Here is a 26,879-nt window from a genome sequence, read left to right as displayed (position 1 = left end):
GAAAGAGGTATGATGTATAGTCTCGTGAGGCTATCAAAGAATAAAAGTTCTGTCCACATAGTGAGATAATTCCCACAGCAAAAGATTGCTGCTTTGCAGGTTAGTGGTGTAATTATTTGGGAGTTCGTGTTTCTCAGGCTAGACCCAGACATTCCTAGTGGAAGTTCAGAGCACACAGCCCATAAGCAGTGGACTGGGAACAGAAGTAATGGTCAGAAATCATTTTTATTTGTCACAGCTGATAGGTGAGTTTATTTTCATGTGCCAAATTTTGAAGTGGTAAGAAATGCATGGTACATCTCAGGACACCGAGGGAGTTAGGAAGGGGTGATTGACAAGGCAGAAGAGAACTTTGCTGTCTTAAGGAGATCTTGTGGATTTACTATTTTTCTTATTAATTTCAGAATAAGAAAATTGGGCAGACCTTTTTGTTGTTTGCATATATACTGAATTAAAACATGACGCTTCTGCTTGCGGATGTGTAAGAGCATGTGCAGTCATCTCTGACCATTTTGATCTTCCTAATGTTAAAAGTTTCCCATCCAATACTGGTCCAGTTATGGAAGTATTAATAAGGAAATATTAGAATTGTTATAATTTTCATTGGTAGAAATGTGGTCTGATGAGAGGTGTGTATAACTTAAACTCCAAGCTAAAACTTGCACACTGGTAAAAGATCAACCAAACATGAGGTTGCTTTGTGGTAGGGCTTTAAAAAATGTGAAGGGAGATTACCATCAGCCTGATTGATGGCCTCATGTGATGCCAGGTAACCCACGTGTCCCCCTGTGCCATAATCTGCATCCTAAAGTACATCTTGAAGAGCATTTGTGTCAGGATTCTGTATGTGCTCCCCGTGCTATGATTCCGGCCACTTGGGGAAATTATTGGTGGTAAGCCTCACTGAGAGATTAGTTATTTGGTATCTGCTATTCTGATTCACAGGATATGTTGAGTGGTGTCTGTCAAGGTTCTGTTGTTGTCTGAGCCCAGTTAATATCTCTTATTGAGTGACTTCTATGTTGGATTGGAGTACGCTTGTTATATATGCAGATAGTGAGAGACTTCCAAGCACACGGAAAGAGATGCTTTTAAAGAATTGGGATGCAATTCAATAGCAGTAATTGTGAAATTCTAGGTGTGCAAGTGTAATGATCAGTGCAAGATGCAGAAAAATGTCCGCAAGAAGTAGTGGATGATAAAGTGAGCAAGAGTTGGCAACCCCCTGCTATGTGGTTTGGCTGTGGAAACAGGGATGCAGTTGTCAGGACACAAGGAAGTGCTTCATGGGAAAAAGGGAGAGGGACGTAATAATGGTCTTTGGGGCTATAAAAAGTGGCTATGAGGTTGAGCAAGAGATGTGTTCTCTCCAAGCACATTATACTTTAACAGTATGATGCACTTTGAAATGATAATGGAATAGATCATCACTTGGAGGCCTTTAAGCACAAGTTCTCTCTCAGCAATGATCCAGAAAATTAATGCTACACTGGGAAAAAAAGCTAATCTACGCGGTCTCTCAAGAGTAATCCAAGCTCTGTTTTTAAGTGATTTAATTACTTTGACACTCTTTATTTATTTTATCTCCCTCACAGCAGTTTCCAACAAACTTGCAAGGTGTTAAGTAGGCTGTTTTGTGCATCAGCATGCAAGGCATTTTGGCGTGTCAGTCTGCAAGGCATTTGCTGTGTCAGTGTGCAAGGTATGTGGTGCATGAGCATGCAAGGCATTTCATGCATCAGCATGCAAGGTGCTTGCTGTGTCTGCATGCAAGGTGTTTACAGCTCAGAGGCATCAGCAGGGGAGGGGGCAACTGAAGTTGCTCAGTGCAGAGAAGAGAGGTGTGATGGTGGGACCTGGGGTGCAAGGCAAAGCTCCTCCTGCCCCTGGGGCCCCTGCTGTTCGCAGCACTGTGTGGGAGCGTTTGAGGAAAGTTTTACTTGTGCACGTGTTTCCTCAGGAGAGGTGGCGTTGCAGCTCTTGCAGGGCATGAGAGCACAGGCAGCAGCACCAGAGCCATCGAGGTCCTCGCACTCAGCTCCTTGTGCCTCGCACAGGGAGGCAGTGGGAGAGCAGGGCCTGCACCACGAAGGCCTGCTGGGCTGCTGACCATGCTCGTCCTCCCTCGGCTGCGTCCCTCAGAAGAGCAGGACGGTGCGGACGCTGGAAGGGGGAAGAAGGGAGCAGTTACCAGTGGTGCTGCCGCAGTGCTCAGGAGCAGGCAGAGGGGCAGGCAGGTGCGGCCGGGACCGGCCACCTCAGCTCTCACCCAGCCTCTTCTGAACTCAGCGAGGGTGCTGAAGGGAAAGCCTAAGGCACCCTGTCATACTCCGCAGCTCCTGTGTCTCAGTCTGCAGGCACAGTCTTCCCCCTTCGGTGGTTGCTGTGCGGTCCCCACAGATGCCCCTTCCTCCTCAGTCTGCTTTGCCCACCCCGTGCTTTCAAATGCCGCAGCGAGGTGTGGGGTCTGAGGGGCTGCACCAGAGCTGCAGGGTCTCTGCTGAGCTGAATCCCGGGGAGGAGCATTCCCTGTGCTGAGGGCAGCCTCTTCCCTCCGTCTTACAGCAGGGCCTCCCACCACCCAGATGGGGGCCCTGCCTGCTGGCAATGCTTGGGTGCTGGGTGAGGGCAGCGAGCCGGGCGCTGCCTCCCGGAGTGCCTGGAGCGCTGCCCTGCCAGAGAGAGGCCGTGCTCGCCGCGCCTCGCTCCTGCGAGTCAGATCCTCACCTTTTGCCTGCGCGTAACAATTCAAATCCCTCGTTGATTTTAGTGATCGGCAGCGTGTGCGTGATCAGCAAGTCAGAGTTAAATTTCTTCTCCAAATAGCTGGAGACTAGTTTGGGGATGGAATCTCTCATCTTCCAGCCTAGAGAAGGGGGAGAAAGCACCTGCAGTGAGTGACTGGAGAAATGCTGTTATGGAGAGGGAACAATGGTGGCGTTGTCTGGTGACAAAGTCTATCAAGAGTCCTCTGAGATGAATAAAGGAGCAGACAAGGATTTCAGTGTCTCCACCAGGCTTTTCTGACGTTTTAGCAACAACAACTAAAAGAGAGTTTCTGAGTCTTTCCAAGCTCAAAACCTTCACAGTGACCAAGGGGCTCCTGGATAATGACTGTGAGGGAGTTTTTTCCGCCCTACCACTGAGTACATTGTGACATGGGAAAAGGAGTTGCCAGGGAGGGGTTCTTTGTGTATATGTATGTTTTTATATATGATTATTTGTATATATATATATATATAGTATTTATTTATTATATTTATCATTATTTATATATATATATATATTTACCCTTAGAGGGTAACTGTTCTACAGACAGTATGGAAATTACTGTGAAAGGACAAGACTGAAATGTCAGAAATCTCTTCCTTAGTTTCATACCTCCAAGTAGAGTCCCTTTACAGGTTCGGCCACTTAGAAAAAGCAAAGGATCGATGGGAACCACTGTACCAGATGGTAATACTCCAACCACCACGCAGACACCAGTGTTCATATTGCAAGAGGCCAGGGCAGCAGTCTGATGGGACAGGCGAGTGAATTAGACACACTTGAGAGAAATTTCAGTTGTCTGCCACTCATTGCTATCTAAAAACCGACCGTCTTTTCTGTACAAGACTATGAAAGCACCATCCTGTTTTGAGACTCCTATGCGAGCCAGCAGGTTGCCTTTCTGGACAAAGACAAGCTCCAAAGTGCTGGCACCAGGCAAGAAAGCTCGTGCTGTGGTGAAATTTGCCCTGATGGGATGCTGTGAATGAGCTGGAAAGGGGCACCTGTGTTAGAAGGCCACATACCATGGTATCAGCTGTCCCGATGACCTCGAAGGAGTAGTCCACGCCGTACCCGGTCATCTCGGTGAGCACCTCCTGAACAGGCTTCTTGAAGTCCCGAGGGCTGATGCACTCGGTGGCTCCCAGCTCCTTGGCCCTGGCAAATTTCTCCTTGTTGATATCAACGGCGATGATGCGAGAAGCCCCGGCCGCCTTGCAGCCCATGACAACGGAGAGGCCAACTCCTCCGAGGCCAAAGACGGCGCAGGTGGAGCCCGGTTTTACCTGCACGACATGGGATCGGGTCAGCCTCCCGCAGGAGGAGGAGGTTTCTGTGGCAGAGCATTTCTGCAGGTGCAAAGGTGGCTGCGGGGTGCTTATTCTTGACACGGCTGAATACCAACCTTGGCGGTGTTGATGGCAGCCCCGTAGCCTGTGGAAAAACCGCAGGCCAGCAAGCAGACTTTGTCCAGAGGCGCAGCAGCATCTACCTTGGCAAGGGTGATCTCCGGCACAACAGTGTACTCTGCAAAGGTGCTGATCCAGAGGAAGTGGTGGATCTGTTTCCCTCGGCATGTGAACCTGCTGGTCTTGTCGGGCAGCAGGCACTGTGACACGGAGAGGCTGTCGGGAACACATGTACGTGTCGCTCATCACACAAAGCACTCCTGTGTGTGGCAGAACTGCTGACAGCCGAGCCTGTGTGGGTAATGAGGAAGGGGAAGCAAACTCACTGTGACTTCAGGCAGTAGTTGGAGTCAGGATTCTTGCAGAAGCAGCATTCCCCACACTGAGGAAGGCCAAAGAGGATGACTTTGTCTCCTGGAACAAAGCAGAGCCAGTGTTAGGTGCCTCTCGCTCAGCAGCCTGGAGGGTGCCGCCTGTCACAGCGCCTGATGGCAGTGGCCTGGCATGAACCCTCTGCTTTCTCTGTCCGCAGGAAATGTTGAGAGCCCGACTCGGGCACTCTGGGGAGCAGATGAAGAAAGTGACTCCAGTGTCACCTGTGTGCAGCCAGTCACAGCTGCAGGCTGCTGGGGGCTATTTCTGAGCTCTGGGCAGCCCCATGGGCTTTGACAGCTGAATCCTGGGTGTGAGCTGGTTACCTGGTTTCACAGAGGTCACTCCTTCTCCAATGCTCTCCACAATGCCAGCTCCTTCATGGCCAGGGATGACTGGGAAATCTGTATCAGGAAAGGTACCTTCCAGAACATGGTCATCTGTGCGACAAATCCCTGTGGCCACTATCTGTTTGGAGAGGAAAGAGCAGGTGAGCTGTAGAAGGAGCCTGGTTGTTTTTGAAGCCAGCAGTTAGATGTAATTTCTTTGGGTGTCACCACGGTTGGTGCTGCTGCCTCATGCTGGTACGTCTGTGCCCAGGCCAGGCACAAGCCCTTCTGCTCATGCTGAAGGCTTTGCATGGCTTTCCTCTGCACTGTGCTGCAGGGGCTGGGGATTACTTGGTGGCATTTGTCGGGCTCTCTGGTTTCTGGGAATGGGGAGTCCTGAGTGGCTGTGTCTGAAATAGCATGGTGAAACTTAGGAGGGAACAAATTGCTGCCCTTTGCACTGTTTTGATACTGAATTTGATAATCCAGTGAAGCCTGTTCTTTTCTGTTGACCTGAATAGCATCAGTGCCAAAAGCTGGGGAGATGTTTGTGACAGGTAGGGCATGGGACAGCTACTGGCAGGTGTGAGCAGTCCGCCTTCCCAGAGCACTGCTGTGCATAGGTCTGTGCCTTTACCCACAAGCTGGCATGTTCCAAAATGGTTTGCGTTTAATCAGATTATCAGTCTTTTCCCTAGAAGAAAGAAATTGCAGCTAGCATTCGTGCTTGGCAGTCCTTGCTTTTACCTTGACACGGACTTCACGCGCCTTTGGAGGTGCAACCTCCACCTCCTCGAGAGAGAGTGGTTTGCCCACTGCCCAGGCAACAGCAGCTCTGCATCGGATAACCTGGAAGGAGAGGGGAGTTAGGCTGCTGGGGAGCTTTGCCTTCAGCGCGGGGCGGGGAAGGCTGTCGGACGAGCGTGTAAAGCAGTGCGAGGCGGCACGCTGACACACGTGCTGCTAGAGCTGGACAAGTGCCCTGGGCGCTCCCTGGGGACGTGCTGGGGGCGCTGGGAGAGCAGGAACACGGCGGTGCCCCACTGCATGCAAAGCCAAGCGACGCTCAATAGGCATGGGCCTGGTGTGAAATCTGAGCTACAGAGATAAAGCGACCCTTCACTGTGGGGCTCGGCCAGCGTTTTCCCCAGGTGTGTGCATCCGGGGAGGGCGAGCTGCAGCTAGGAAGGAGTTAGTTGTGCAAGGAGCAGGGCTGAGCGCTGGACATGAGCGGCCAAACGGCTGCACCGCCACAGGGCCGACGACAGGGAACGTTGTCTTGTTCCCAGGAGCTGGCTGGCTGTTGGTAGGCACAGCCCCGGGGAAGTTCCAGCCTCTAGTTCTGCCCTGGCCTGTCTCCTTCCATGACCAGTGCAGCAGCCTGTTCTTTTTTGGGGATCCTACAGTCTCCCCGCTGCACCGGTCTGTCCCAAGCAGATGAGGAGAGGACCATGGCTCTTGTGGAAGGAAACTGGATCCCACCCCATGTGTCTAGTGATCTAGTGAGGGGGTCTGGAGCAGGGAGGCAGCTGGCACCCAGAGAGCACCCACAGCAAAGCGGCTGCCCGGTTTTCCCCAGGATAAGGCTGCTGGAAAGCCCACCCCAGCTGGGGAAGCATCACCCTGTCTGGCAGCGAGCAGAAGCAGGTAGAGAGATGCTGCTGCAGGATGTGGAGCCACATCAGGCACAGGCCGCCAAGTCTAGGAAGCCGCTCAGCGCTACAGGAGGCAGGGGCCGAGTGTGGCTGGCTCTTCCCCCACCAAAGAGCTTTGTATCTGTCCCCTTCAAGCAGGAGCGCCGGGTGGGGTTGAGCAGGAGGGCACTTTTCTGGTTCTGTGTTTTCAGCCCTGAGCTGAGCGGAGCCCAGAACCTCACACAGGTCCTGGCAAGCTGCAGCTGAATGAAAGCCGAGGCTTGTGCGGTGCCGAGAGGTTTGGGGGAGCTGGGGGAGTCAGGGCAATGGTGGCGCATAGCACAAGTGTGCAGGCTGAGCCATTCCCGGAGCATCTCCACAGGAAGGGGGAAAGGGAGAAAGGCAGTGAGTGTCCTTACTTTTCCAGAAGTGGCCATGTGGTGTGAGAGGAGCCGGCAGCGGTGCAGGCTGGAGGTGAGCTGCCGTCTGTCTGGCCGGACCCGCACCTCGCGTCGAGGCCCTGAGAGCTCCTGGCCCTGCGGCTGCAGCTGAAGGGTGAAGCAGGGAGCGCAGCGGGTTTTCTGGCCAGGGACCAGAGCTCACCAGAGTGGGAGGTTCCCCTGTGAGTAGGGAGTCCCCTGTGCCCCCTGAAAGGCACAGCCTCCAGGTGCTGGTGGCTGGGGTGGAGGGAGGAGACTCACAGCACCACTGGGGCTTCCACTCGTTGCCAAGGGGCAACCTTTGGCCAGGCAGCAGCTCACCCCCAGATATTTATGAAATGATTAATGATTACAGAAGAAAAGAAGACCTTGGAACATGGTATGGTGAATAAACACGCCTGGCCTTTTGGAGTAAAGCTTAGCTCTCTGTGGTATCGCAGCTGTTTTCCCTTGGGTACCGAGAAGAGTGTGTCAGGAGGGGATGGTTCTCCAAGGACACGTTTATGTTAACTTTGCAACCAGTTGTGCAAGCAATTTCTCTTCTGCGAGCGCCCTTCATTCTCTCAGATCTGTGTCCACCAAGGTGTGGGGCTTGGTCAAGAGCAGGAGTTCAGGTCAGAATGATTTCAGAGTTTATTGTTCCAGACCCCAACCAGTAAACCCATAAAGATGCTACTAGCAGATGTTTACTGTGTTTGGGAGATTAGGAATAGAAAGGGACTTTGCATGCCCTTGAACAGGACAGAAGCAAGGAGGTTTGTTGTACCATATTCTCTAGCTCAGTTTTTGTTTTGCTTTTTTTTTCATTTTCCACTCTGGATCCTATTATTATATTTTCTAAACATCAAGAAACAGGGAATGCCACAGAAACACCATTTATCTTGCACAGGGAGGATAATTTACCTCTCTGTACTTCCTTCTATCCCCACAAGCTAAGTACAAACAAACCTTCTTTGTTTTCTGTTTAGATAATGAGTTAGATGTTTCTTAGCTGATATGGTAAATTAGTTTTGGCCCCACAGAAAATATTTTCTGTGTTACCCTGTGAACAGAGACACTCTTGTTTCTACTGAATCCATGTTACTCCAGAGGAGATCAGTTAAAGTAGAATTAAAACCCCTCTCCCTCTGTTTAAAATGTTTCAGTGATCCAGTTCATGCTGCAGTCTCACACGCAGCCTGCCCAGGAAGAGATAATTCTTTAGCTGAACTGCACCTAAAAAGAATTATTTTATGGTCCATAAAGAAACCTTCAGACCTGACTGCACAGGTAAGCACACAGAAACAAATGTTTGGAATTTGGGTCTTAATTGCAATGTAAACTGAGTTTATGATACACACACATATTTAAGCAGCTCTTTCTGTTAAGGTCTAATCTCTTAGCAAACCTGTTTTGAAATCATTAACCGTGCTGGGCTGCTTGAGGCCCCTTTTTGCGGCCACAAACAGCTATGTCATCGTTAGCACACTGTCTTCTTATATCACAGGCTCTTTTACTCAGCTACCATGCAAGCTCTGATTAGTGTTGTAAGTGGCTATCATCTCGTTTAAAAGATAAGTCAATATTGACCATGTTTTCCAAGATAGAAATAGCTTCTGTTCATGTTTCCATATTACAGATGCAGAAAGCATTATGATTCTTTCTTTGATCTCTAGCACACTGCTACCTATCTCCTGTTTCTTCTTCTGTATTCACACTTAAAGGTCTGGCACCCTTCCCTCTGTTTAATGGAAACAAATAATAATTGATGCACATTCATATATTTATTCTCAGTTTTCCAATCATCAGACACCCCTGTGTAGATTGGTAACAGATCTAAAACAACTGAAAAGGTACACAATTTAAAAAACAAAACATAACACAACCATTCTTCATAAAATGCTTGGAAGTACTAATGTGGTAAAATATCCAGCGATGAGCCATTCTCCAGTACATCAGTTTATGATTTACTTAACTATTACTGAAATCGTTAGTTCAAACACATGGTCCCACATCACCCAGAAATCCTAATCTCTGCCATATTTTCCTTGCCTATCAGGTAATGGAATAAGAGGATGCTAAAATCATTCAGGATGAATACTTAGTTCCAACCTAGAGTTTTATTGAGCAGTACTTTAATTTCCTGGTGTGTGAACTGTTAAACTTGCAGCTTTATTAAGATCCAAATAGACAGTTTGCTTGCCCCCCCCCCTTTTTTTTTTTTTTTTTTTTTTAATTAAAAGATTGCCTGTTAAAACCTGTTTGAATAAAGCCAAACCTTTCATAACACCTGTGACAGAAGCAAGTATGGTAGTCTGGATGTTGAGCTTCATCCTTTTATTCAAGGGTGGTGGTGGCAGATCTTTCAGAAATGTCTTATTTCACAATTTGTATCCGTTGTCTTGGAGGATAATGAAGTTTGTGCTGCTGCTAAGCCATCTGCTGTTTATCATTTAGGAATCCTAAAATGTCAGGACACTGCGAATACTGCAATATGAAATGACAAGTTAGTGACTGTAGAAAACCCCTGTGACAACATCAGCACAATACTGCTGTTTCTTCTGAAAATCTAGGTTATTACTGCTAACCAGGGTACTCCTCACCTCCCCTGCCTCAACTTGTAGGAAAATGATAGAGCAAGGTCCAGCAAGCTGAATATACTTGGTATCAAATGAGGAAAGAAAGGGAGTAGGAGAGCAGATCTGAAGGCTGCCAGGAGGGTAGTGGGACCTTCAGCATTGGAAAGACAAGCATATTCTTTCCATTAGAAGGGGTTAATTTGATCTAAAAACCCCTCAAATTACAGGCTGTAAGTGGAGATACACCTGCTACAGTAAGCCTAAAAAAAATACCACCAGGGTATGAGCATTCCCATTCACTTTTTGAGGCTTTTTTTTTTTTTTTCCTTTCTTTTTCTGATCAGGAACAACCTGCAATAAAATAATTAACTGAGCTCTAATGTGGCTCCTTTCTCAAGCAGGATATGTTGATTTCTGTTATGGATGATGGATGAAAGGGGCCAGAAATTTCATTTTTCAAATGAAACCCTCATCTGTTAGAGTGCAGCCGGCCTAAGGTATGGGGACAATGTGCATAGATCAGAGATAATCAGGAAAGGTGATTAATTCCCTTTCTTGCAAGGGTTTAAAAGGGCAATTTGAACTTTCTAATGGTCTTGGCTAAGCAATCATCGGTAGACTGCAGTGTGATTCTTGCATGCTCTATGCAGAACACTGTGAACACTATTTCATTTAGTAAACACTAAAATGTTTGACTGAGTAAATGATCCGGGCAACACGTTTCTGTCTTCAGGTTGACTGTTGGTATTTTAGCAAAACTGATGGTGTCTGTGTCCTCGCCACCTCCCCTGTTTGCCACACTAAAATCCAAAACTGGCATTTGCAGCACATCTAAAATAAGGACAGAGTACGTGCTGCATAGTTAAAACCTGGGAACAAACCTATAAGAAAGCACCAGGGGCAAAATTCTTCTTCATTTGTTACATGCTTTTTATGTTTAGAGCAAGTAATGCCTAAAAAATTGCTAGCAACTGACAATGAAAAGAAAACAACATCATTCTCCAGACTGTAAGTTATAAAGAACTAGAACCTTCAAAAAGGTAGCCCCCACACGTATTAAAATACACAAAAGTATTTCCCACTTGTGCCAACAAGAATTCTCAATTATTGCTGTGGTGAATCTTTGTCAAACATCTCTGGCAAACAATATTTCTGATTTCCACATCCAGTGAAACACAGTCTGAGTTGAATTCACAATATTTGAAAAATGCATGAGAGCCAAATTCTGAGTCTGCAAATACTAGTTGTATATATACACAAAGTAGTTTCCCTTTTGAAAAGCTCTAAAGTTTAGGGCAAGCTACCCAGTGACTTTAGGACTAATTGCACTGGGACTCTGTTCCCTAACTCATAAGAAGAATGGTAAGTTGCTTTTCCAGTAAACGTAGATTATTTCTCTGTTCCTGTTCCTCATCCTAAAATGTTTCCTGGAATGTGAGGTAACTGACTTCTGGTGCTCTGAAGATTGACATTTTCAGTTTCCTTGGGTTGCTTGCTCTTTTCCAAAGCACAGTGGGCACTGATTTGCTGATGTGTGGGTTTTTCTCCCTCTGCCACTCAGACTCTTTGCTCGAACTAGACAGGAAACAGAATCTGAAAGTTCCTCTGGAAGGAAAGAAAACATCCCTTACATTTCAAAAGCTAAGGTGTTGCTGCCTTTGTTACTACAGCTGCAACTCATGGACACACACTATGCTGGGCAAGATTAAGGGGCACAGCTTTCACCATTCTCTGTCATGAAGTTAGTCATATTCTGTTACTGTACAGATCTTTATAAGTTATTTACATTATTTATACAGAACTTTTATAATTAAGCAATGTTTACCTCTTCCCTGCCCTTAGCAGATCAAATCCTTCGTTGATTTTACTGAAAGGAAGGGTGTGGGTTATTAATGGCTCCAGAACAAATTTTTTCTTCATGTAGTCAGCAACCAGCTTGGGGACTGAATCTTTACTCTTCCAGCCTGAAAGAAATCCACAGGCAATGTATAATAAACCATTAAATGCTTGTGAAAATGGGCAAAACAGGGACTTAAATTCTTAGATAAACTTTCTACAGCAGAATAGCATGATGAAATGTTGCAGTATATCTTTGCCTTTGTAATACAGAGTGCCAGGAGGAAACATGATGCTGTATATAAGTGCAGCTAATCTACAGTGGAGTGGAATGCACATGGCAAACCCAGCAAGTGCTTTCCTGATACAAAACTAAGTTTCTGAAGTTTGAATCTTGAAAGAATACAAACTTTTTCCCACATGAAGTACTGATTTAGGCTGTCTATTGATACTTCATGCCCTCATTAACACATAAGAAAAAAGCCACAGTGATGACATTTATGTTGGTAGCTAGAAACTTGATTGCCTAGACGAAACAGGGCAGCAAGGTATTTATTTTTCTTAGAAGCAGTACTAAATAAAGCTCTCTCTAATAGCAGGATCCCATTCCAGAAAAACTTAATTTGTCTTTTGTTATTCTATTCAGGTGTCTGCTGAAGCTATCAGAGGAACTGGTTGCAAAAGGGAAAATCTCATGTTGGAATTAAGCTTCCTCTGGCCTTCAGTTTTGTGTTCAGTGAGCTAGGGCTCACTGAATGTAGGAATCCTCTGGAAGAGCTCAGAAAAAAGAAGGAACTGGGAGTGATGGCAGCTTGCTGGGGCCTGACCTTCATGGCAATCAGGTTGGTTTGACTGCCAGTGTCCTCTGGGATTCTTGACTCTCCATCTTGTTTCCCTGCTCTCTCTTCTTTCTCTCTTCCTCTGTCTTTTTATCCCTCTTATTCTCCATTTGTCTTTTTCTTGGTCTTCTCTTCCTTTCTCAATACCCTCCCACACTCTTTTGCTTTTTCCTCTTTTTCCTTTTTTTTTCCTCCCTTTACCCCTTTCCTCTCTCTCCCCTCTTTCTGTTTTCCTCTCCCTTCCCCATCTTTTCTTCATTCCTTCCTATCTTTTTTCTCTTTAAATACTTTTTCTCTCTTTGTCCTTTTCTCACATCTTTCTCCTCCTCTCTCCTTTTTTCTTTACAATTTTCCCTGCCTCCTTTCTCTCTCTTTCTGTGCCCCCTTCCTTCTCTGTCCCCCTTCTCTGTCCTCCTGCCCCCTTCTCCCTGCCCCCCTTTCCTTCTCTCTCCCTTTTTTCTCCTTTTCATTTTTCTCCTTCCTTCTCCCATGTTCTGTATTTTTTAATCTCTTCCCTTCTCTCTCTCTTCCTCCCTTCCCCTTCCTCTCTGTTTTTCTCTCTCCAGTAACCACTTCTGATCAGTGAGTCTCCTTAATGATTTCCCTGTGTACTACTTTGTCAGCAAAATAGTTATCAGTAGTATGTCCAGCTATCAGTAATATAATAGGACAAGCTAAGCGGTGAAATTAGATACATCTGCTTTGATTCAAGATGATTTACAAGTTCCCAAGCCAGTTAAATTGCATCTTTCCAACTTCTCACCTCCGAAGACAGACCCTTTCCAGGTGCGACCACTGAAGAGGAGCATGGGGTCAAAAGTGATATTCTGTGCTGCAGGGGGCACTCCCACAATCACGCTGACTCCGTAGTTGTAGTGGCATGAGGCCAAGGCTGCAACCTGCATTTAAAACAGAGAGGGACGTGCCAGGGTCACGCAAGACCTGCCACTTGGAGCACAAACATTTGATTCCTTCTCTCAGGACTCAGCTTGCGCTGCATGTTTTGTTATTGCAGCCACATCAAACAATTTCTCAAGCTCACGTCCTTTGTCTGCTGTCATATTTTAGCTTGTTCTGTTTCCTTACTTTGTCTTATTCATTAATGGTAAGACACTGTTGGAAAGAAGATACAGAGTTATGTGAAATTTAGCCACCCTCCTTAGGCTCCCTTTCTATCAGAATATAGAGGGGCTAAATTTAAGCTCCCTTTCCAAAGTTTTTGAGTGTCCTTCTGTTGTTACATGTCCTTACAATGGCAGGTAGCCAGATTTCACATGTTTAAAGTTAGCTTCACACTTTGCCAGTGGCTCTCAGCCCCTCACCTTCTGCTTAGTTGGTTAGAGAAGAGAGAGCTAACAAGCTAATGCCTCTTTTGACATTTTTGGTTGCATACCATGGTTTCGATACGTCCGATGACCTCAAAGGAGTAGTCCACGCCATAGCCAGTCATTCCAATCAGCACTTTGTGAATGGGCTCCTTGCAATCTTTAGGATTGATGCAGTCAGTGGCTCCCAGCTCCTTGGCCTTGGCGAACTTGTCACTATTGATATCAACAGCGATGATGCGAGAAGCTCCAGCTGCCTTGCAGCCCATGATAACAGAGAGGCCAACTCCTCCGAGGCCGAAGACAGCACAGGTAGAGCCTGCTTCCACCTACGGTGACCATATAAATACAGTATCCTGTTACAGCCCAGGTAAAGTGCAATGCATTTTCTTACTATCAACATGTTTTCACCTAATCCAATTCTTGTAATTTAGAGATCACCCGTTAAAGAGAAATTTGCATATGCATATCCTGCTAGTGTAGTAGCCAACTGTGCTATTATAATCCTACTTGTGACTAAGGTAATTTGTTGCTAAAATACATTTCTGAGACTAGGTCGTCATTAGATCACTCTGCTTCATGTTTATAACCAGATTTTTTTTATGATGCTCTATATTCCAGTGGTGTTACGATCTGTAGTGTCCCTCCATTGGAGATAATTCCAGCTGTAAGAAGTCACATTCATGTACTGCTACAAATAATGAATTTTCCATGTATAGGCTTCCTGTATTCCTAGACGTAAATTACAATAAAATAAGTCATCTCGTAACATTTTTCTAGGGGTAATACAGTTAGAGTTCTGAGAGAAAACCTAACAAATAGTAATATATTTTTTTTTAATCAGATTTTGAATTGAAGATTCATAAGTACCCTAGAGAAACGTAGGCAGGCAAAGAACTAGTATCTTCTTTCCAGCCTGAACTCTGCAAAAGCAGCCTATACTTCCTGGCTGCCATGCTGAAGACCTGTTTTCAGGCCACACAATCCTGAATGGCCCAGAAACGTTCATGGTACTTACCTTTGCAGTCTGCAGAGCAGCCCCATAACCAGTTGAGAATCCACAGCCGATCAGACAGATTTTTTCTGGAGGAGCAGCAGAATCGATTTTGACTGCAGCAGTTTCATGCACTACTGTGTATTCAGTGAAGGTGCTGGTACCAATAAAATGGTGAACTGGTTTTCCCTTACAGGTAAACCTAGAGGTGCCATCAGCCATTAATCCAGCAGCTGAACCAATGCTGTTTGAAAGATAACCAGAAATAATGGCAAATGAGATCTGTTAGATGTGGACAGTTCTGTGTAAATTAAAATCATATAAGGGTCACAGCTAACCCAGGAAACTCACTCATTTTTAATGCACATATTACCCTTGGAGCTTAAGCAAGCGCTGCATTCCCCACACTGTGGAATGAAGAGTGGAATGACCTTGTCTCCTAGAAAGAAAACAGTGATAAAAGGGGTGTTAAGGGGAAAAAAAAAAAAAAAAAAAAAAAAGGCATGCAGAAAGCATGCAAGTAAAAACATAAAACAAGCATATTTTATGCACAGAAAAATGTGCACTAGTAGTGCAGTCCTGAACTTATTTCTGTCATCTGCCCTTATGCTCTTGGAAGATGAACCATCTCTCTGATGTAAAGGACATCACTAATGCACTTATGACAACTACTTTCAACATGCAATATCCCCGGTGTCTTTCATAAAACTGAGTCTTAGCTCTGACATAAAATCTTGCTAGCTGCTGCCACTCACCAAGTACACATTCAGCAGTTTTTTGCATCTTCTACTTAAAAATAATGCTACACAGGTGAGGAAATGGAGATAAAAACTGACATCCATTAGGACAGGAGGTTTGCATGCTAACAGGGCTGTAAACTGCAAGTAGAAAGAATGGGAAATTAAGTATTAATTTCCCAGCCCTCTTGTGTTTCTTTCTGTGTTTCTTATTTGCTGTCCTGTTACTGCTGCTTTGGAGTAAAGACAGGTAAAATATTTTTCAGAGAAGCACTGATACACACAAGGTAAGACATCTGTAATTCTCTAGCACAATGTGAATAGCAAAGTAGCAGCTACATCCTCAGTGAAATTTTTTACTGCTGTACATTTTCCACAACAATAAAGTATGGCACATCCATAATAATCCCTAGAATGATAATTCCTAATGCAGATCAATTTGTGATGTGGCAATTTTAAAATGTGGTTAGTATATGATGTGTTCAAAGTTAAAGGAAATCTTTGATTTCCACTAAAAAGTGGAAAATGACCTACAGAACATGAAATGTATGCACATGCATGCACACACACCACACCCCCTCCACTTTATTTATAACTTTTTGATGTAGGCTTAGTAATCATTCTGGTAAAACAGCTTTGCGTGTCTTTTTAAGAAATCAGAGTTGTAAGTTAAGCAACATCAGAGAAATGTGATTGTGTGCGTGTTCAGACCTGCTGTTTCAGCTCACCTGGAAACACATGGCAGCTAACATTAGAAAACAGAGCGATTTATCAAGTTTTTGAACCAAAACTTAAGAGAAAAAGCAGCCAGGGCTATCATTGAAATTTGAAAAATACATATTTCTTCGGAGTTAAAACAAATCAGAGATCTCGAATAAACTTTCTTCTCATCACACATACCAACCTGCTTTGGACAGACTTCATACCTGCAGCCAGTACAAACAAAGGCAGTAGAAGTACAGGGATGTTAAAAGTGAACTACTTAGGAAGTTTAACAAACCACCTGGATAAAATTCAGCATTGCTACACAGATTTGGCTCACTGCATATTTCTTCTTAGCCCTTGTTAGAATTTGTTAAATCCTGGAAATTTGTACCAAAACCCTGTCGCATCTAGCAGCAGGTGAGAGGAAAATCAACACCTTTTGCTGACTTCTGTATCTTCTGTATCTACTGTATCTTCAGCCAATACCTGGTTTCCTCTGACCAAGAGCAGAGAACCTACAGAAAAAGCACTATACTGATGGAAAGCAAGGTGCAGCTGTTTTTGCCAAAAGCAAATTAAGCTGAATGCAAAAAATCTGAAAATAAAATGAGATTGGGAACATAGAAAGATGTGAACAAATAACACATACTGTTCTTTAAGATAGCCTTGAAAAGACTCAAAGCTGGAACACTGTCCTCTGCACAGTCCTCTGCAAATATTCATGCACGTAACAATCTTGACATAAAAAGGAGTCTGAAAACTCAGCACAGGGTTTGTGCTCAGTGTTATGCTGTTTCATACCTGGCTTTAACGAAGTTACTCCCTCCCCAACACTCTCCACAAGACCAGCTGCCTCATGCCCAAGAATTATTGGAAAAGGCATAACCAGTCCTCCAGTTACCACGTGGTCATCGGAGCGACAGATCCCTGTGGCCAAGATCTGATTTAGAGGAACAACAAGAATACTTCAGCATTTAACTGTCATGTCACATACAGAAGTCAACTTATGCCATATATTTGGAGCAGTCACTTGCTTCTCTCCAAAATCACGTATGTACACAATAAAACTAATCAAAAGTCACACCTTTGATTATGAGACTCATGATTTTCCTCATTTGTATTAGTCTTTAATCTACAAAGCAAGGTCCCTTTATGAATGTCTGCTGTGCACTGCTGACCTTTACAGGGACCTTTACTGCTGACTGTCTGGCAGAATAAATGTTCTAGCAATATATGAAGAAAAGAATAAAATCAATTATTCCTATTATTTTTATATATTCACCCATAAATTAAAATGTTGATTCCGGTTATCTAAATTGTTATATCATATAGTAGATATTATATAAAGTATTATGTGATGATAAATTACTTATAATTACATTGTATATGACTACTATTTATATATTATGTTTTATGCATGTATATGTTACCTATAAATAAATCAGCCTTACATAGTATTCTACATTGCATTTTGCCTTTTCTTGCATTCAGCACAGACGTATTTCTTTTAAAACTTTCAAGTATGCCTTTACAGCTTTTATTTTGACAAGTGCAGCCATTGACCCCATGTGAGGAAACCTCGCTTGTATAACACTTGATACTGCACGAAAATGAAAACATCTGACTGTAACAGATGCTCAATACCCAGATACAAAAGGAGGCACCCAGCCACGCTGAGCAATTTCCTAGCACACATTCTAAGAAAGTAAAGGAGAAATTTTTGCTTCCTGGGGATTCAGATTTTTGCCTTCTTACAGGTGTGTTATTAAAAAACAAACAAACAAAAATCTGACCCGTAATCACACTTCGGACTTGAAATATGTTCCACAGTAGCTCACTGAATAGTAACTACTCACCTACTGAATATTTTCCAAGACTGAATCCTAATAATCTGTAGAAATAATTGTGACTAACAGCAAGATTGAAAGCAATTCATAACACATCTTTTTTAATACCTTAATGCGAACTTCGTGTGCTTTTGGTGGGGCAACTTCCACTTCCTCGATAGAAAATGGTTTATTAGCTTCCCACAGTACTGCTGCCTTGCATTTAATAACCTGCAAAAAGAGCAAAGGGGAAGGGAAAGGCACTTGCATGGGGAAGGTCGTCACAGCAAGACAGATTCTTACATTTCTACATGCAAAATTCCTGCTCATATCTTGGGTAGAGGGAAAACTACAGAGAAAAAACAAGTGAACAACAACAAAAAACACATCCAATACCAAAGTGACTATATATAAGCCCATGTTTTTTTCCCACCAAGATCACACCTGATTTTGTTCATATCTCTGTTCCCACATTACTCCTGCTCTTTCTTTGTGGTGTCTGCTCATCCCACAGCTTTAAAGGACTCCAGGCCATGGAATAAGGTTTTCCACATCTCCCTTATGGGGAACAGTGACTCCATTAAATTGTACTGGCTGCAAGTGTTCAGGTGGAATCATCTTGACGATGCAAGAAGGTCAGCGCATACCTAAGCATCCTGCACGAGCGGGGCGGGGGGGGGGGGGGGGCTCTCGTGCAGCGTAGCACCACTGTGCTGAACAATTCAATAGCAACTTATATCAAAGCTTTTGAAGTAAAAACAGACACCTAATTAGAAAGAACTTGTCAACTGGTAATGAAGAAAATAAGCACTAGGAAATAATAGACATATGAAATAAAATAGCACGCTCTGAGCAGGCAGATGCAAAGTGGGAATGAGCACAGTGCTTTGAAAGAGAGACTCAAGAGACATCTGCTCTAAATTTAATGCTTCACGTGCCAAGTGCAAGTGTGATCAGTAAAAAATTTACAAGTGAAGCCAAAGATCAGATTTTAAAGGGCAACGGAAATTTCTTTGGAAAAAAGGGCTTTATGTTTATTGCACACCGCACGATAATGATTACACAACTTGCAAACGCAAAGCTTGAAGAACAAAAAGTAACCAATAACCATGGACTGCTGAGAACAAACGTATCTCTCCTTACAATTAGACTTTGGTTAACTGTGCTCTGTTCTGATGGCTGATTCCCTTTGAACTTTTGTCAGCCGTAACAGGATCCCACAGATGCACCAACAGCACAGTTGCATGTTCACACCCAACTGATCTATTACAGCAAGAACTGTCTGGAGTCACAGCATTTTTATTTTTTTTTTCTATTCACATTTTCCACCAGCCTTACAAGTCAGTGCAGCAGAGGGAGAGTAAGTTGCAGAAACACATGCTTTTACAGATGATAAAGATCATGGTGCATGACCAAGTAATCTGCATGGTACCTCATGTATTAACTCCAAGACAAACATGGTGAAAACAAAGTGGTTTAGGTCCACCTCAATACCTTATTTATCATGCTCAGTCAAAGGCTGAATGGAGGGCCAAACTTACTGATTTTACCTCCACATGAATTAAAACTAATTTTGCACTTGCTGTATCTCCGAGTTAAAGAGAGCCTTATTTCTTTTTCTCTCTCTCTTGTTTTGTTCAGTTTCAGAGTACTAAAGACAGCTGGCAGTAGCAGCACACAGTGCTGGTACTTTCTTAAGGCACATTCCAGCAAGATGCATTCCTTCAGTCATTTTCCGTATATGGCTTCCTGTCCATTGATGATTCTGCCACGTTTCAGGGTATTTTAGCATCTCTCAGGTAGCCTGAGAAGCTTGATACACTGACATCAGCAGCGGTAACAACCTCACTGTCTCTCATCACTTTCTATCAAAGATGTAAATACTCATTTCAGTGCCAGCTCAGTACTGCATTGCATGTGATGCTTACTTCAGTCTTCATTAACTTAACCCTTAGACTCATTATATGCATATTCAAACTTAATGACAGTCTTAACATAAACAAACCCTGAAATATTACACAATGTTTTCTGAAGACAAACCATTAATAAACTGATAGGAAATGTCAAGAAGCTAATAATAGTTTGAACTAGCCTCGGATCTCAGAATGGAAATCAACACAGCTGGTAAATACGTTTATTTATCTGAACACTTACTACACTATATTCTATATTAGCCCATCCAATCAGAGATTAAAATTAGCTTGCTCACCCTGGGGTGACTTAATTCTCATTTTAGCACCATTAGCTTATGTTGCCTCAATATTTAAAATAAATACATAATAATTATTGATTTGAAGAGTGTAACGACCATTTCCTAGGACCGTACAGCGTTCTGCAAGGAAAGGCAGCTCTACCATACAAGCTTTCTCTGAAACTGTCATTTATACCATACTACCAGTATTTGTGGTGTCCCTGCAAAGAAACTGCATTTAAAATACATTGCTCAGCTGCAGAAACAAAACAAAACAAAACAAAACAAAACAAAACAAAACTTTTCTAAAAACATTTCCACTTACTTTGCCTGCTGTGCTCATGTTGACTGGCGTGCCTGTTTCAGATCTTGCTACCACTGGGTCAGCTGCGAAGCAGTCAGGTTGCTGATTCCGCAGGTCCTGTCCAATACACTAGAAGCTTGTCTAGCAAAGTGCTCTGCAAGTGCATTGCTCCGACCTTTTAGCCAAGCTGCCAACTCAGAGTCCCACCCCTTAAACATCCAAAGCACTACAAAGAAAATAAGCCACCCGTCTGCTGAAATCTTGGTTTTCCCAATTCCTTTGTCAGGCTCATCCCCACCCTTTTCACATCCCATCGGTGGCTGGCCTCAGCTGGAAGCTGTCCCCTCTTTCCACCTCGCCGGGAGGCTGCCTCCGAGCCTGCTGCTCTCAGTGCAAATGTGTGGAGCAAGGAGAAAGGGGGAGAGCTGCTCTTGATCTCACAGAGGCAGGGTCACAAAGACTTTGTTGAATTATTTTGTTGACACTCTTAAGAGCTCAGCTGATGAATTAGAACATATTATTGTGCAAGAGGCTTAAGAAATATACAGTGTCAATCTGCAGCCCTAATTGCTCCTCCGATTCCTTAGTTTTACAGTCTGGCTACTCATTAATCTGTTGGACTGGCTTTCAGTGATCACCGACCAAGGGCAACGAGTTGATCATGCTGATGGGAAAACAAAAATCAGTAAGCTGGCCAGAAGCTGAGAGGATGCATGTTTCTTACGATGTGCAACACTGCTGATTTCACAAGAGACCGCCTGACCTGTTGGATCCGCCAGCACCAGCAAGCCCAGGCCCCTCTGCTCCTCAGGCACCCACGCACTTACCCTCTCCTGACACAACATCTAGGGGCTGTGCTGCCCACGGATCCCGAGTGGAAAACAGGTGCAGGTGCATTTAAGGGCTCCATGCTCCTTTGAATCAGGTTAAGGCTCCCATACCAATAGGCAAGGGCAGGACAGCTCCTGAAAGCAGGGTTCACCGTGGTCAGACTGGGGAGCTCCTTGAGGCTTGTTAAAGGCTTGTTAAAAAAATAAATATATACTTTTTCCTAATACAAAATTTTATTTTATTTATTTATTTATTTATTTATGTATTTAAGATTTCTACCTTTACAACACAATGAAAGGCTGGGTGGTGGTCAGCACCACATGCCTTTGCTGTGGATTTCAAGCTTCATCTATTTTCAAATTATTTCCAACACTTGAAATCAAGATTTTGCCTTCAGAAACAAGAAAAAAGAAATAAAATACTGCATATAACCTAAGTAATAAGTACTAAGTACAGTAGTCTCTCAGAATTGCCTGTATGATTAATTATTTTAAGAAGGTGTAGAGAAGAGGAGCTTGGGAGAAATGTGGCAGATATATGTAATGTCATGTGAATGCTTTGGGGATGACAACAGAGTGCAAGAGGCTGAAGGGGTACAGCTGGCTAGGGGTGCAAACCATGTTTGGCCCAGGCTAGAAAAGCAGAGCCCCTGCTAAACTGTTTCCAAGGCCCACAGAGAAAAAAAGAGGAGGGTGTGACCTGAGGCTTCCTATGTAAAAAGGCTCACAGAGTCTGTAGGTGGTGACCTCAGGGTACTCATCCATAGGGGCTGCTCTGCTGTTGCAGCCTCCCCACTCCCCAGTGCCTTTACAGCATAACAGTTCTGCTTTATACAGCAGTGGCCATCATTCATCTCAATGGATGCTTCTTGAAAATACAGAGCTACAGACGGCACAGAAATATCATTTGCTTTCAGCAAAGTTCATAGGGAACCTGATTTCATAAATATATTGATTTCCAATAATGCTGCTGATCAGCCATGACTGCTTGCATTATAGCAGATGCTACATGATGTGCTTACACGCTTTGTTAGCTGTGTAATCTTCGTTCCACATCTAAGGCAAAGGAATCTTAGATAAGCCCTGCGTTGGCCAAGCTCATACATGGACACTATGACTGACCCATCATGGAACTGGAAGCAACAAATGCTTTCTGCTGTGTACTGCTTACAGCAAGGCACTGACACCAACTCACTGCCAAGACAAAGATTATGCAGATAATCGCCATGTCTGAAAGAAGGGGCTGCAGCTCTTTGGCTGCCATAGAAAACGGGCCAGGTTAGCTTGCCTTCTCCCTCAAGAAGACACTTGAAGGTGGATGTGTAACAACCTTGCTCTGAGCTCTGCCAGCTAGCCAACAGAGACTTCATGCTACAACTTCATGACACATCAGCTGGGAAAGACTGTGCACATGGATCGCCAACCTCAAAAAGCAAAAAAGACTAATTCCTCACCCAGCTAAAGGGAAATCTGCTCCCCAGCTTGCCTGCGTACCCCACATAACCATACATCTCTGAGAGTGGGGTGATGGCTGAAGAGGCCAAAGCAGAAGGCTGGGCACCTCTAGGAAAGTGCAGGAAATACCACTATATTGCATTTACCTTGTTCTGTCAAGTTGAAAATTTCTGAGGTGTGGTGCTATTAGAAGACTAGTATTGTAACACAAAATGTCAGTACAAATATGAAATGTTGAAAAAGCCTCCAAGTTCTCCCACCGAGGCCTTCAAGGTAGAAGATACATTCTGTGTACTCTGCACAGAAACAAACCCAAAACAACATGGCTTACCTTCCTGTACTATGCTGACTTTTTCACAAAGCCTTGGGAGGCAGGACCTAGTGACTTTAAAATAAATAAATAAATAAAGAGAATTGCAACAGAATGAAGAATTTCTAATCCAGTCTATTCCTTGACAGCTATCTTTTTCCTTTCTTCCAAAGTTCCCCAGCTATTTTTCATTATCAGTTTCTTCTTTGTTCCCTTTATGCTTCCTTTCCCCTCAAAACTCCCCTCTTGTCCTCACCTTTTTGCATGCCGATTCCCTGAAATGTTTTTCCAGGGAATGGAGTGGAAGCCACCTGGAAACCATCTCCTTTTGCCAGACTGGATGCCTCCTGCTGGGAGCACTGGGCAGTGGACCCTGTCTGCAGGTATAGGTGGCACAGTCTTTAGGAAAAAAGTGTCAAGAAAAAGGACTTTTTTCCTTGAACCAGTGAAACAAGCTGACTTGCATAAGGTGGCACAGTCTTTAGGAGAAAGGTGGCAAGATAAAGGACTGCACATGGAGCCAGTGAAACATGGAGCCAGTTATGCCAACTTGCATAACTGTGTTGCAGAAACTGCTTTATCTGCATTGCTCTGCCAGATTGCTCAAGATGCTGAGAGTGTGGCTTGGGGACAAGGCATGCAGCAGCCCCAGAATGCAGGGAAGCTGCAGTGCTACCCCTTTTTGGTTTGCTCTTGCTCAATGTTTTGATTTGGCACTGCCACAAAATACATAACTGCTCCCTAGACCCCATCCTGTTCCCCTCTAGGGCAGTTAACTACACAAGTATATTTTCTTTAAGCTTAACTACTTAATCTATTCCTCTTTATGCAATTAAAACATAAGTAATCGCTACAGCCTTTTATCTAATTTGTCCATCTCAATACGTGGCAATAATATTCCCTAAATTGTGTCAACAGCTCGATGCCCAGCTGGAGACCAGTGATGAGTGGTGGTCCTTGGGGGTTGGTATTGGGACCAGCGCTGTTTAACATCTTTCTTGGTGACATGGACAGTGGGATCGAGTGCACCCTCAGCAAGTTTGCTGATGACACCATGCCGAGTGGTGCAGTCAACACACTGGAGGGAAGGGATGCCATCCAGACAGACCTGGACAGCCTGAAGAGGTGGGCCTGTGAGAATCTCATGAAGTTCAACAAGGCCAAGTCCAAAGTCCTGCATCTGGGCTGAGGCAATCCCACACACAAATACAGGCTGGCTAGAGAATTGTTTGAGAGCAGACCTAAGGAGAAGAACCTGGGGGTGTAGGTTGATGAGAAGCTCAACATGAGCCAGCAATGTGCGCTTGCAGCCCAGAAGGCCAGCTGTATCCTGGGCTGCCTCAAAATAAGTGTGGCCAGCAGGGTGAGGGAGGTGATTCTCCTTCTCTGCTCAGAGCCTCCTGGAGGGCTGCGTTCAGCCCTGGGGCCCCCAGCACAGGAAGGACATGGATGTAATAGAGAGAGTCCAGAGCAGGGCCACAAAAGAGATCAAAGGGCTGGAGCACCTCTCCTGTGAAGACAGGCTCAGGGAGTTGGGGTTGTTCAGCCTGGAGAAGAGAAGGCTCCAGGGAGACCTCATAGCAGCCTTCCAGTACCTAAAGGGGGCCTACAGGAAAACTAGGGATGGACTCTTTGTCAGGGAGTTGGGGGATAGGACAAGGGGGAATGGTTTTAAACTAAAAGAGGGTAGGTTTTGATGAGATATAAGGAAGAAATTCTTCACTCTGAGGGTGGTGAGGCACTAGAACAGGTTGCCCAGAGAAGCTGTGGATGCCCCATCCCTGGAGGTGCTCAAAGCCAGGCTGGATGGGACTTTGGGCAACCTGGTCTTGTGGGAGCTGTCCCTGCTCATGGCAGGGGGGTTGGAAATGGGTGGTCTTTAAGGTCCCTTCCAACCCCAACCATTTTGTGGTTCTATGGCTCCAGGACATCTTCACTTTGGGACTGTTACTTGTGCAAAGGACACAACTCTGAACATGCTCAGCAGATGGTACCCATATCTGCAGTTTCTAACTATAGGAGCTTGTAATGGGAGATGATTCTTTTTTACTCCCACTTCATAGGCATTACAGCCTGCTTTTCACTCCTCATTCCCCTCAGGGCTGAGCAGCCTTGCATCACCTGCTTTCCTGAACTGGTGCATGAAGTTGACTTCAGGTAAAAAGCACCAGTAATTTCTGCAACCACCTTCACTTAACATAAACAAGATTAATTTTTTTCTTGCACTGAACCTGACCTATTTAACAGGATGAAATTATAATCACAGCTAATGTAATTTAACTCTTTATAGGAAATGCTTTTAAGGGAAATTATGCATCACAGTTTCTAGTGGTAAGTAAACATTGTCATACAAATAACATGCATATTAGCCTTGGCCAATACTTAAGCATTTTTTAAAAATAGGTTTCTTTTTCCCAGATCTATACTGTTGATATTATTTCTAAGCTTACTAAAGTACATTTATATTTCTTTTCAAACCATGATTTAACTGTCCAAAACTAAATAAGTAAATAAATAGTTTTGTTCTCACTGAGGTTCTTTGAGTTGAAACTTCAGTATTTCCTCTCCCTGACAGCAATTTCCAAGTTACTTTTTTACAAGCCACTTCTTACTCTTCACAACGTGATAAACACAAAAGATTCAGCTCTAGACTCTACAGGTTAATAGTAAACAGAAAAAAAAAATAGCATTGCCAAAGCCCCATCCTGCATAGCATGGAAGCTGTGAATGCTCATCTCCTTTGTATTTCTTCCACCTACATGTTTCAGGATGTCCAAAGGATTAGGTACATGAAACACTGCAGGTGATCACTAGAATAATACTAAAATGGAATTAAAATTGAGCAGCAGGTAAGATTCAGATACCACACAGGTCAAGCCCAATTAGATCTGTTCAAACAGCTTGGAGTAAATATCTGATGATTACACAAATGTGGATTACAAGGCAATGGAGCTGGATTAAGCAAGCACAGAATTACAACACCTAGTTTTGTGAGAAATATAACCAAAGACTTCTGGAAATAAACAGCAGCACCTTTCAAGAACACAAAGATAATATGTAATAAATCAACTGGGAATTGTTCATGAGACAATGCCTTACTCCTTTTAGTAAAATGAAGAACTAAAGCCAAAGCTGGAAGCTGCAGATTAGCTAAACACCAGTTATGAAAGTTTGCGGATTTAGAGCAAGTATTAAAGTAATTTGAAGATAAAAAGTATTATCTAAGGAGAGCCCTGATTCAAATACATTTGTTTTTTAAATATCTTCTATCCTTTATAACTCAAAAAAAAATAAAAATCATAACCTAGTTACAAAACAGATGAGAGGAATAAAGGATATCTGACACTACTTTAAAAGTAAAAATGGAGCAAAAGGGAATAAGTATGAATCAACAGTTTTATTAACTGCTGCCTTTTTGAGTGCTCACAAGACATTAGATGCTGATCTTTCAGCTGATAGAGCCACCTTCTTGGAAGAGAGACAATTAAGCCATACATTTCAAAGATGAGCTAAAGTTTAGTCAGCCTCAGATTTTGACATCATACTGAAGTTCACCTCTACCATTCCAAATAAATTATCACAAGAAGAATGTGTGCTTACCTAAAGCTTATTTTAAAATCTGGTGCAGTAAAGCGATACTTTCCAACAATATGAACCAATACAAGTAACAGTGCAGTAAAAGTATCAACTTCAGCATGCTTGGCTAATTAGTTGTGTGCTGGATCTACAACATACCCCTAGCAATAAAAAGTTCTGTTTAAGTCAAAGAAACACTGGCAATCTTCAGTCATCTCCCACCGTATCTCCAAGCACTGAGGATTTTAGAAATGCCATCTTCAAGGTCTGTTTTACAAATATATCAATAAGTAATTGCATTGTTAATACATGCAAACCACCTAAACGTGCCCAATGCACAGTAGAATCTCTCCCTAGAAATCCTGAGACAGCCCTTGTGCCATCTTGCCGTATCAAAACAGATTAATCTCCAAATGAGCCATTACAGCAGCCTACATCTT

General features: G+C 43.9%; 2 protein-coding genes across 2 annotated transcripts; both read right to left on the bottom strand.

Moving 5' to 3' along the window:
- Window positions 1–1,540: 1,540 nt before the first annotated feature.
- On the bottom strand, window positions 1,541–7,253 carry LOC118166976 (alcohol dehydrogenase 1-like). The gene is made up of 9 exons (XM_035326146.1): window positions 6,933–7,253; window positions 5,627–5,728; window positions 4,877–5,018; window positions 4,505–4,592; window positions 4,175–4,394; window positions 3,795–4,055; window positions 3,382–3,517; window positions 2,728–2,866; window positions 1,541–2,163 (listed from the first exon to the last, which is right to left on the bottom strand). The coding sequence occupies exons 1-9, from the start codon at window positions 6,948–6,950 to the stop codon at window positions 2,139–2,141; spliced, it is 1,131 nt and encodes a 376-aa protein (XP_035182037.1). The 5' UTR covers window positions 6,951–7,253; the 3' UTR covers window positions 1,541–2,138.
- Window positions 7,254–9,016: 1,763 nt separating this feature from the next.
- Window positions 9,017–20,465, bottom strand: LOC118166836 (alcohol dehydrogenase 1). Its single transcript, XM_035326019.1, has 9 exons — window positions 20,290–20,465; window positions 17,903–18,004; window positions 16,749–16,887; window positions 14,857–14,944; window positions 14,530–14,749; window positions 13,580–13,840; window positions 12,950–13,085; window positions 11,337–11,475; window positions 9,017–9,419 (listed from the first exon to the last, which is right to left on the bottom strand). Exons 1-9 carry the CDS (start codon window positions 20,305–20,307, stop codon window positions 9,395–9,397), a joined length of 1,128 nt encoding a protein of 375 aa, XP_035181910.1. The 5' UTR covers window positions 20,308–20,465; the 3' UTR covers window positions 9,017–9,394.
- Window positions 20,466–26,879: the final 6,414 nt, after the last annotated feature.

This window comes from Oxyura jamaicensis, chromosome 4 (assembly GCF_011077185.1).
Source record: "Oxyura jamaicensis isolate SHBP4307 breed ruddy duck chromosome 4, BPBGC_Ojam_1.0, whole genome shotgun sequence".
Taxonomy (NCBI): domain Eukaryota; kingdom Metazoa; phylum Chordata; class Aves; order Anseriformes; family Anatidae; genus Oxyura; species Oxyura jamaicensis.
Note: the sequence above shows the minus strand (reverse complement) of the source record. Positions and strands in the feature narration are given on the sequence as shown.

Excerpts from the sequence above, each read along its gene's own strand:
- LOC118166836 (XM_035326019.1), bottom strand. Across the intron at positions 14,945-16,748 it reads AGTAACTTCGTTAAAGCCAG|GAGACAAGGTCATTCCACTC; the intron begins GTATGAAACAGC and ends TTTTCTTTCTAG. Across the intron at positions 13,841-14,529 it reads CTGCTCTGCAGACTGCAAAG|GTGGAAGCAGGCTCTACCTG; the intron begins GTAAGTACCATG and ends TGGTCACCGTAG.
- LOC118166976 (XM_035326146.1), bottom strand. Across the intron at positions 4,395-4,504 it reads AACTACTGCCTGAAGTCACA|CCTCTCCGTGTCACAGTGCC; the intron begins GTGAGTTTGCTT and ends TGTTCCCGACAG. Across the intron at positions 4,056-4,174 it reads CTGCCATCAACACCGCCAAG|GTAAAACCGGGCTCCACCTG; the intron begins GTTGGTATTCAG and ends CATGTCGTGCAG.